Here is a 12157-nt window from a genome sequence, read left to right as displayed (position 1 = left end):
TACTGACCCAATCTGAAAAAAAAAAAGATTTAATTTTTATAAAGAATATCACCATTATTACAAATAAAATAGCAGTGAGGACTAAAATTATGTTTATAAATTAGGTTCCACAGCAAAAGTACTTCTTTCTGAAAATGTGATTATTTAACAGGCATTTTAAGATATTGTAAATACAATGACATTGTAATTACATAACAATAAGAAAGGGAGATCTCCCTCTTGATCGAGAAAACAAGATTGGTAAGAATAGTCCAAAATGAATCAGGTTTGTTAAGAACTGCTTTAACCAATTTATTTTAAAAGTAAAATAGAAAGCCGAAGAACGAAGGGTTAATTTGAGCCCTTGTGAATGTGACGTCACGATGTATCACATGTTCACAGATCCTGTGTGTGTGTGTGTGTGTGTGTGTGTGTGTGTGTGTGTGTGTGTGTGTGTGTGAGAGAGAGAGAGAGAGAGAGAGAGAGAGAGAGAGAGAGAGAGAGCCGCAGGCAGCCCTGTATGGAAAATGGAGACGCTACGCCAGCACTGGACGAGCTAAAGATCAATAAGGCCTAGCTAATACTCATGTGATTTGTAAGTCCAGACACACCGGTATTAATAGCACCCAGGTTGAATCGCAGATGGACACCGGCCAAGGCAAACATGGAAATCTTTGGGAATTCGGAGCGCTTCACGGTTTTTCCACCTCTGGAACTGGGAAGTGACAACACGTCTCCGATACTTTAAATGCAACTTTTTCATCTGGCTTATGATCACCGGCTTTCAGAGAACATGATTACATGGACTCGTAGTTTTAGGTCGCAAGAAATGAGCGCAAACTGATCGGAGACAAAGCGATTAAGTTAACGTTAGTCAGCTTTCGTTGTGTATTTGAGTTGTTCTTGATTTTAATCTTAAAATTGTGGATTTTAGAAGTCTTAATAGATATGGGATTTTTTTATACATAATTTATAAAGTAGTTTAAAAAATATATCTTTATTTTTTTTTATTTTTTTTACTACGAGACAACTTTAACTGTAAAAATGAGATCTCTGGCCCCGGGAATCAAACTCATTACTTCTTTCTCTAGAGACAGCTGGTGAGTAACAGGCCCATGTAAACACAGCAGACTATACTGATAACATGCTCTGTGATGTTGAATGTGTTCCCATCATGTGAGATCTTACTGTAACAGACATGATTACTTATATTGAGTTTTAACGCTGCTTAAGAGTTCCTAGAACATTACTAAATACATCTCACCTTGTTGAATGAAGGTAATGAATATATATATATATATATATATATATATATATATATATATATATATATATATATATATATACAATTTTATTTATTTTTGCACAAATTAACTACTCTGTAAATTGATTCTTAGTTTGTATATGCACAACTTCATTTATTGCTTTTTGATTTTATTTATTAAGAATCTTAAATCACAATTGAAACATGATTTATGAATATATGCGGACCTCATGAATGTAAAATTAAGTTAAAGTACAGTACTGTGACCTAAATGTTAGAGGTTTCTGTTTTGGAGCATGCATCGCCCTCAGAACTGATGTACACTGTGTTAAACGTGCTTCCCCCACAGGAAATGTATAAAAACGTATAGATAGATCATTCAGTGTGTGTGTTTGCCTTAGGTGAAGCTGTTTTCCTGTAAGTGTGGTTTCATTTCTATCACTGCCTGGCTGTTTTATTTAATGCTACAGAAAACTCCAGATTTCACTTTAACGACTACTGATGCTTCTTAACTTGTACATTTTTTATTTCAAAAACTTATTCCTTTTGATTAGGTACCGGTTCTTCATCCTCCTACTTACGTTTGTCTTCTACACCACCTACCACCTCTCTCGAAAGCCTATCAGTATTGTCAAGGTAATAAAAGTCAGAGGACCTGGCAACTAAACATTAACTAGCTGCATGATAGGCCTAACCTAAAAAGAAGACGTGCAACAAAAGGATTCTGTTATACTGATAAATCACATGGTTGTGTTTACATGAAATAAATGAAGAATAAAATGTGTTAAATAATAATTTTATGTTGTGACAGAGTCAGCTGCACAGAAACTGCTCTAATGTTGTTCATCCAGCAGACCTCAACATCACTGACAATGACACCTGGTGTGATTGGGCTCCTTTTGGTGAGTTTGATTCTTTGCTTAAAATATTTTATGTTTTTCTTACATAAACTGCCGTTCAAAACTTTGGGGTCAGTGAGAATTATTGTTCTTTACTTCAAAGTCTCTTATGCTCACATTTAATTGATAAAAAAAAAAATACAGTAAAAACTTAAATGGTGACACATAATGCAATTTAAAATATATTTTTCTATTGTAAAATATTTTAAAATGTAATTTATTCCTGTGATGGCAAAGCTGAATCTTCAGCAGTCAGTCTTCAGTGTCACATGATCCTTCAAAAATCACTCTAATATGCTGATTTGGTGCTCAAGAAACATTTTTCTTTTTTAAACGTTTGTGACCCTGGACCACAAAATCTTAAGTTTATTTGTATATATGAAACCTGAATAAATAAGCTTTCCATTCACGTATGGTTTGGTATGATTGGGCAATATTTGGCCGCGATATAACTATTTGAAAACCTGGAACTAATCAGAAATTCATTTTTTGTATATTTACGGTGAGAAATTAACAAAATATATTCATGGATAACGATCTTTACTCAATATCCAAATGATTTTTGGCATAAGATATCAAAATTATATAGTTTTTTTATAGATTCTTTGATGAATAAAAAGTTCAAAAGAACATAATTTATTTGAAATCCAAATCTTCTGTTGGATAAGAAATGTTTTGACCAATTAATGTGCCCTTGCTGATAGAAAACAACAACAACAAATTACTGTTTACTAGTTTCATCAATGTATTTCTTTGTTTTAAATTCAGGCCAGAACAATTACCAGAACCTGTTTGGAGTCTTGGACAACTGCTTTCTTGTTGCATATGCTATCGGCATGTTCTTTAGGTATGATATTGGGTTTTCTTGGTTGGACTTTCTTGGTTAGTGTTTTTTTGCTTGAGGTATAACCTCTGGTTCTGAAATATTTTTGACAGTGGGATATTCGGAGAGCGATTGCCGTTGCGTTACTACCTGAGCTCAGGGATGATTCTCAGTGGCATTTTCACTGCTCTGTTCGGCCTGGGCTTTTACTGGCAAATCCACTCTTTGTGGTATTACTGCTTAGTTCAGGTAAGCTAGTTCTCCTTTCTAAATTTAAGCCAGTGTATCTCCAAATGTGTATCAGTCCATCAAAAGCTTCATTTAAACTACCAAAGCGAGCACCAGAATTTTTCAATATGAAACCAAAAAAAAAAGAAGTGATTCTTTTCCAATCACACATTTCTTGTCATAAAGGAGTTTTTCCAAATTAAATTAAAAGTATGTTTGGCTATTATCAAATAAAAACCTTATGAAAGCATGCTTGACGTGTACATTATGTTGAGCATTTTCTCTTTCCTTAGCTCTTTGTATTCCAGTCCTACAGCCCCAGAGTTATTTCATAGTAAATCTTAAGTCATGCTAGTATGAGTCACACGGATAACACATGACCGAATCTTGATCATGTCAAACCCATATGCTCTTCAGACTTGCTGATTCCTATGTTTTTTTTTTTTTTCTTTTACAGGCCTTGAATGGGCTGGTGCAGACTACAGGCTGGCCGGCAGTGGTAGCGTGTGTCGGGAACTGGTTTGGGAAGGGAAAGTAGGTGACTGTTGTGTTATTTGCTGCTTCTCAGTTTGTGCGCTGTCGACAGTGCAGAATTGTATCTGCACTTTTTTTCACAAAAACGAGATCTAAATGATCTCTCTTGCTTCCACACTCCAAAACCTGTCTGCTGTGAACTTTTCTTTTAAACCACAATTGTGACCCATTTTACTACAGCAAAATAATACATTTCAGAGTGAAATAGGATATTTCACAAGAAAAATCGTGGCAATACTTGATTTTTTTATCCATCAGAAATTGTTTGTATGATGAAAACGGTATTTAATTTAGGAACTAAGCCTGTTGTGAAATTTAGTTTACAAAATTCATAAATCTCTATTTATAAACAGTTTGTTAACATTATCCAATAGCCTGCATGGCCTAAGTGATGTCAAAGGAAGGCAGAGTCTTTTTTTAATGCAGGGTAAGATATTAAACTTGATTTTAAACATCTTAATTGATGAATTGTGCACATTAAGATGTACACTATAGTTCACAAGCCTGGGATCAGTAATTAATCAGTCATTGATCAGAAATTACAGTACAGTGATGTAAGACTTTACAAAAGATGTCCATTTCAAACAATGCTATTAAAATCTCTTAAAATTCAAATTACAGTTTCCAAAATGATATAAAACAGCACAACTGTTGTTGGGATCAATAATTGTAAAAAGAAATGTTTTATTGGGATTTCTGAAGACTGGAATAATACCTGCAGGAAATTCAGATTTGTCTTCCCAGGAGTAAATTACACTTTAAAATATATTCAAATAGAACAGTCCTTTTTAATTGTAAGACATTTACAATATTACCGACTTATACATGGTAGTGTATTAATAAGCTGTTGACTTCAATCTTCAATGTAGTTGAAAAAATCCCAAATTGCTCTCTGATGCAGGCGTGGGTTTATCATGGGCATCTGGAATTCTCACACCTCAGTAGGAAACATCCTGGGCTCCCTCATCGCTGGGGCCTATGTGTCGTCCGCGTGGGGCCTGTCATTCATTGTGCCTGGGATCATCATCGCTGCCGCTGGAGTCATCTGCTTTTTGTTCTTGGTTGAAAGTAAGTCACACCTTAGATTGGAAGGAAATTTTCCATTATATGCAAAACAGGAGCAGAAGTGAAACTAAAACAAAGATTGTGCAACTAAATTACAGGCACATCAATTTTCCATTACTTTAACTTAGAGATTTTTTTTAATTATTATTGTAACCACTTTTGATAGTTACTATTTGAAATTAAATAAAGTCAACACAAACATAATACTGACTATCTGCAGATATGAACAAATGTATGATTCATTTTGTTAAAAAAAGAAGTGCTAACGAAATCACAACTCTGTTATGTTTTTACAGAACCTGAAGATGTGAACTGTACTCAACCACAACACCATGTGAGTTCACTGACCATTTAAAAAACTATGCAAAATATTTTGGAGATTGACTCTTTGACCTGCATATGTCACAAAACCATTATTTCACTTGAATAACCAGCTAAACAGCAGTGCTCCCTTCCCATTTAAGTTGCGTTATTTGCAAATTGATTATGTGAAAAGGCTGGCTAACTCTCATTTACTGCCATTTGGTTACAAATCAATAACATTTTGTTGCCAAACTGAAAGCAAAATTGAATGTTTGCAATACATTTGGCCTCTTTTTTGCAGCAAGAGAATTGATCAGATCAACACTGTAGTGGATCTGGTTGAGACATGGCCTATGAATTGAAAGCAGAAGTAATAGAGAAATCTGTACGAGTTTACAAGCATGAGAAGAGCTATGATACAGCTTTTGATCTATGATGTTAGTCTCAATGATTAAAGGCTGGATTATGTAAAATCCAGAACAGATTTTAAACTCTAGGCATCAAACACTTGCTGACATATGAAAACCTAAATGAGTGAGGATCATGAACTGAGAGACTGTCAAACACAACACATTTACACAGAAATATGGAAACTGTTGACACTGCCACTCTATTTTATTTCTATTCTGTCTACTGGTTTTCTTTTTATTCATTTAAAAGTTACCATCAGGCTCAAAACAGCATCTCTATAGTGTCTGCTAAATTATGAAATGCAAGGTAAATGTTGATAGGAGACACATGTTTAAATTCAGATCAAACTATCAAATATGATTGATATCCTCTGACTGAAACAAAAAAAAAAAACGGTCTGTGCGCACACTGTGGTTTTCTGTGAAACTCAAAATCTGCAGGGTGACTCTTCCAGACTGAAACATTGTGGCATAAATATATTCAAACGTTGTGTAGTGTATTCCACCCGCACGTATGTACTGAAAGTACTGTCACTTAATGTTCTTCCTTTAACAAACACTTTTTATCTTTACTGGTATAACACTAACAGTCTGTAATGTGTTCAGGAGAGTGTGGAGCAGGAGCCTCTGCTGAGGAACTCGTCCAGTAATGAGGAGATCTTCAGCACCAACACCTCCACCTCCACAGCCGTGGAGACGGTGGAGGACCACACAGAAGCCATCAGCTTCTGCGGAGCACTCAGGATTCCTGTGAGTGACCCCTTCTTCTCAGTTTTACACCCACAGCTATTAGTCAGCCAATGTAAGGTGTTATTTTGAAGAGACTGAGAGAGGAGCCAATCCTGTGAAGTGTCTGGGGTTCTTGGATCAGAAATAATGCTTTTGCTTTCCCAACCTAAATACCATTTTTTTTGTTAAAATAATAAACTGTTTAAGATTCAATCTGTTCTTAAAATATGAAGTCTTATGTAATGGTATTTAAACATAATACTCTGTTTGGGCCACTTGTCAGACAATTTTTAGATATGCATTTATTTATTTAGCAGTTGCTTCTTTATGAGAAGTAACTAACACGAGGAATGCTACAAAATAATCCTAATGGGTAGTGTTAGAAATTAGGCAATATGATGTTGCAGATTTGATTACAAGTGTACAAGTTGATAGAGAACAGTATCATTTACGTTCAGTGGTTGCTAGGTATGTTCTGATATTGACTTCTTCTTTTTTTTTTCTTTTTTTCAATCTGAGTCATTGAATATTGAGTATCTGCCGAAACCGAGTGATCCCTAGCTGTTGGACAGGAGTAAATAGCATCCTGTCATTTTTGCTCATCGTCTTGTTTTCGTCCTGCAGGGTGTGATAGAGTTCTCCTTGTGTTTGCTTTTTGCCAAGCTGGTCAGCTACACCTTCCTATACTGGCTTCCTTTATACATCGCTAATGTTGGTAAGAAGGCTTCATCAGATTCTCTCATATTTGCTCCGTTCTTAGACACAAATGAATTGTCAAAAAAGTCACTGAGTCTGCTCTCTCTTAGCTCATTTTGATCCTAAAAAAGCTGGTGACCTGTCTACGCTGTTTGATGTTGGAGGAATTGTGGGTAAGTATGTGGTATTTAAATTGTTTATAAGAATAAGAAATATCGGTAGCATTTTTTTTTACAGTCCTGTTCCTCATGTACATACTATGTACTTATTATAGTAATTACAATAACTATGTAATAACTAGATACTAACCCTGAACCTACCCCTAAACCTAACCCTACCCAATGTAGTTACCTTGTATTACCAGAACTTTCTGAGATTAATACACTGTAAGTACAATATAAGTAAATGTTAGTACACGTACTGTAAAATAAAGTGCAACCGAAATATCTAAGGTTGATTGTTGAGATTGGTGGCACTATAAGGGTGTTTTCTGTGTTAGGTGGCATCCTGGCTGGACTGATATCTGACTACAGTGGGGGAAGAGCCACTACTTGCTGTGCCATGTTGATCATTGCTGCTCCAATGGTTAGTTGAACTGTTCTCTTTTTCTTTCTTTGATCAAACTTTGGGCAAAATGCAAACATCTGTTTCAACAAAATGTTCCAGATAGATTTAATCTAGTAAGAGTATGTAAAAGCATTATTAAAACACATGTATGTTTATTTGCTAGCTTTATGGATTATAAAATTTACACTTGGAAGTTTATATCAGTTTTAATGTGCAATGCTTATGGTACAGTGGCACTGTAAATGTTTGTTGTAAAACACTATGCTTCCATGAGTGCTTTTCACCTGGTCAAAAAAAGACAAAGCTGGCTAGTTTTGCGCAGCTACAGAACCTGAAGTGTTGTCGGTAAATCATGCAGTTTGCTCAGAGTTTTTACAGACATCTGAAACCCTCAAGCTCGAGTTTACCTGTGAACCTGTGTAAACGCGTGGTTGGGTTTCTCTTTCCTTTGAGATCTGCTGCCTATTCATGTTTGCTTTCCTTCCCCAAGCTGTTCCTGTTCAATAAGATCGGGCAGAACGGCTTGCCAACCACCATAGGTGAGTATGGAGTACATGGCTTTTTGTACTTGCAAATAAATTAATAATTTGATACAATGCACTTATTATGTACATGCATATTTTGCATTGTACTTACAATTACATGCAGGCATAAATATCTCGGTAACACTTTATTTTACAGTCCTGTTCCTCATGTACATACTATGTACTTATTATAGTAATTACAATAACTATGTAACAACTAGATACTAAACCTGAACCTATCCCTAAACCTAACCCTAACCCATGTAGTTACCCTGTGTTACCAGAACTTTCTTAGATAAATACACTGTAAGTACAATATAAGTACATGTTAGTACATGTACTGTAAAATAAAGTGCAACCAATATATCTGTAATTAATAAATCTGTAGTAACATTTATAATCACAATATTGACCTATCCCTTACACCTTAAACCTACCCAGAACCTAACCTCGTGCAAAAAAATTATTTGCAATACAATATGAACATACATGTACTTATTTTTTAAGTACATAGTAGTTAAAGCCAACTAATGTAAAGTGGGACCAGTTTTTAAGTAAAATATTTAAACCTTATGTTTGCCTTTGAAACATCATAATAGTAATCATAATATTGTATAATGTCAAGTATAAGGAGATCAGATGATCTTGTAAATTATTAAATAAGGTGCCAAATTGACAACAGATAAACAAAATCTTTTTTTTTTGTCTGTATCTCCTCCTGCAGGCATGTTGCTGTGGTGTGGTGCTCTCGTGAATGGACCCTATGCCCTCATCACCACTGCTGTATCAGCTGACTTAGTAAGCGCTGGGCACCTTTCCTCCATGTGCTCTTCACGTGGATATTTGTAAAGCCTTTAAAAAAAAAAGGTTCAAAACCGATACGTTGGGACCAGCCTACAAGTCCTGCCGTCAATAACTGATCAATAATCTATTTTGTAATGCAACAAGCACTTTGTATTGTACATTTCATAATGTTTTTTTTATCTTTTAGGGAACCCATGAGTGCTTGAGAGGGAACTCCAGAGCACTGTCCACTGTGACCGCCATTATTGACGGCACTGGATCAATAGGTATGCTGGGAATGTGGCTCTTTTGATTTTTTCTTGAGCTTGATGCCGACTTAAGTCAAACATTGAATGCACTTTGTGTTATAATCTGGCAGTGAATATTACATTTGCAAATAATTTTCTTAAAGGTTATTGACAGTCAATAAAAATGTAACATTCAGAAACCAGTGTTTGTTTTGGAAACTTCACAGTGTCCTGTGATGGTAGTCCCATGTTGAGAAATGTGTTTTCTGGGCTCTAGGTGCCGCTGTTGGACCTCTGTTGGCTGGTCTGATCTCTCCCACCGGCTGGAATAATGTTTTCTATATGCTCATTACTGCTGATGTGCTGGCCTGTCTGGTGAGACTAAAAACTGATGTCTATTATTATTTGTGTTATTATTACTGTTGTTATCCAATAAATCATTTTCAGTTGTCCTGATGAAAGTGTTTTCAGGCTGGTGTTTCACGGTCTCCTCTTGTTCTTGTTTGTGTAGCTGTTGTCCAGGCTCGTGTATAAGGAGGTCAGAGGATGGTGTGGACACACTACAAGGCTGAGAGGGTAAATATCTCTAATTTGCTCTTGTTCTATGAGTTTATGGTGAAATATGTAAGAAGATTTCCTCAGGCAATCCATGTCATGAACACTTAACAACAATCTTGGAACACACATCACTATATACATTACCTATTCAACACCATACTTGTTTACATTTCAAATGTGCACATATAATACCTGTACATCATAATTGTCTATTATATTTTGTGTTTTTGCTTTTTTATACATTGTCTATTTTGTCTATTATTCTTTTTATCATCTGTGTCCTGTCTTGTGATTGTCATTCTGTTGCACTGTGGAGCCTCTGTCAGTAAAACAAATTCCTCATATGTGTAAACATACTTAGCAATAAAGCTGATTCTGATAAATACACTATATACACTACCGTTCAAAACTTTTTTTGATGTATTTGAAAAATGACTCTTATTGCTCACCAAGGCTGTATTTATTTGATGCATAATACAGTTAAAACAGTAATATTGTGAAATATTATTACAATTTAAAATAACTATTTTCTATATGAATATCATTTAGAATGCATCATATTCCTGTGGCTGCAAAGCTGAATTTTCAGCATCATTACTTTAGTCTTCAGTGTCAATCGATCTTTCAGAAATTATTCTGATATGCTGGTTTGATGCTCAGTAAGCATTTGCTATAATTATCAATGTTGAAAACCACTTTTGATGCTTAATGTGTTCAATAGTTTGAAATAATAATAAACGAGGGGTGGGGGTGACTTTATTGGCAGATGACTTCATTAAGATTTATATTTTACTTTCTTTTTTTAGCTAGCGACTTTTAAATATCCTGGTGCTGATTGGGCTAATTGCCATTACATGTACTTAATATTAGTGGCTGCCAAAAATGTCATGACCAAAGAGACGCTGTACTTGAATTAATTGGGCCTTCCTGTCTTTAATATGATTCAGTGGAGGATATTTTTAGTAGTTGCAAGGCAATCACAATTACTCCAAGAAGCTGCGACTCGCTTCGGGATTTGTTAGTTTTCACTGTGTCCCAAATGACTGGCAGAGATCTGTGTCAAGGTGGAAAATGATGTGTGCACTTCAATTTCTCTGACACCCTTGTAATTATAAGTAAATTTTTAGCTTGAACAAAATCCGGTTATGAATTTTCCATAAAAAAAAAAGCTTGATTTGTGCAAAGATGTTTTTTGGTCCTTTTTTTATTTTATTGAAATGCATGCATTACACTAATGGTCTCCGCTATCCACTTTAGACATTTTGTCAAATGAATCTGATGATTAAAAGGGAAGCGTTTAATTTTGCAGCATGTGTTCGCGGTGGTTTCATCTGCTCTTTTCTTTCAGGTTCAAAGAGATCTAAGCCGGCCGTGGAACAAGAGAATATATCACACCTGCGACAGAAAATTACCTGCAGCATAACGACAAAAAGGGACCATGGATTGATGCAACACACCAAGCCTTTTTATGCCCAAGGGTTATTTTATATGAAAATTGTAACATGAGACTTTCATCCTTTTAAACTGACAATGGAACAAAGCTCAGCTGCTGCAGTAAAGGAGAAGGGGAGTTACAAACACCCTTATCCACACGTGGCCTGAGAGGGACGAAAACAACAGGATCACTAAGCTTCTTCATTTTAATACCGAATGTTTTTAGTGACTGCTCAACACAAATGTACCTTTTTTCTAGCATTAAAATATGCCATTGGTGCTTTGTCCTTTTATCTGCTTGGTTTCTGTGTGGTCATTCACATGTTTCCTGTTTGTTATTGGCCTGGCTAGCTGTGAATCTAATCAGAAGTGAGTATTAAGGATTATGGATGCACGTTACTGGTAGCTGGTTTTCTAGCTTTAGGGGATAGATATTATCAGCTCCTGTCAAAATGAGAAATCGTGGGAAAGGCAAACCCTCATATCTACAGAATAATGCTCTGTTATAAATCTTTTCTGGACAGTTTAAGCTGTTATTAGTCATAATTTGTTTTTTTAATATTCAGTTATGATTATTTATGTTACTTTATTAATTTATGTTAATTTATTTATTACAAAAAAGGGTAATGTCATACTGTTATGGGGCAAGTTGTTACAATACTTCAAATGTTTAACAGTAAAACATGAGAAACACTGAAAAAACAATTAATTAAACAGTACAAATGTACAACATAACATATGAAAGTATAACGCCATTGTTTTGTACAACAGAAATCGTGATCAGTTTTGTATTAATTGATTAATTCATAAATTATAACTATACATTTTTACATTTTCAGTTTGCCCTAACCTGATATTTATGAAAATTATACACTTTGAAATTAATAAAAAATGTCAAAAAAGGACACAATATTACATAATATTTGTAGTTGTGTATTAATTGGAGGTGGGACCATACCATGCAAAATTTTATACAAAAGTAAAATATCTGTAAATCTAATCTTATTTTCCCTTAAAAACTCATATTTAGCTAAGAATATACAGTGATTATATAAATTAGACCTTTTTTTCCTATGTTTTAAAAGCCTGCTTATAGAGTCTTTCTATTGAAAG

The 12157-nt window shown here is 34.9% G+C and overlaps 1 protein-coding gene across 1 annotated transcript; it reads left to right on the top strand.

Moving 5' to 3' along the window:
- Window positions 1-457: 457 nt before the first annotated feature.
- slc37a2 (solute carrier family 37 member 2) lies at window positions 458-11337 on the top strand. The gene is made up of 18 exons (XM_026212418.1): window positions 458-1079; window positions 1798-1879; window positions 2055-2145; window positions 2911-2989; window positions 3079-3214; window positions 3651-3727; window positions 4629-4795; window positions 5089-5126; window positions 6112-6255; window positions 6859-6949; window positions 7041-7103; window positions 7430-7515; window positions 7988-8036; window positions 8746-8819; window positions 9013-9091; window positions 9330-9427; window positions 9564-9628; window positions 10959-11337. The coding sequence occupies exons 1-18, from the start codon at window positions 1024-1026 to the stop codon at window positions 10972-10974; spliced, it is 1491 nt and encodes a 496-aa protein (XP_026068203.1). The 5' UTR covers window positions 458-1023; the 3' UTR covers window positions 10975-11337.
- Window positions 11338-12157: the final 820 nt, after the last annotated feature.

This window comes from Carassius auratus, chromosome 30 (genome assembly GCF_003368295.1).
Source record: "Carassius auratus strain Wakin chromosome 30, ASM336829v1, whole genome shotgun sequence".
NCBI classification, from domain to species: Eukaryota; Metazoa; Chordata; class Actinopteri; order Cypriniformes; family Cyprinidae; genus Carassius; species Carassius auratus.
This window is presented reverse-complemented; position numbering and strand designations above follow the sequence as displayed.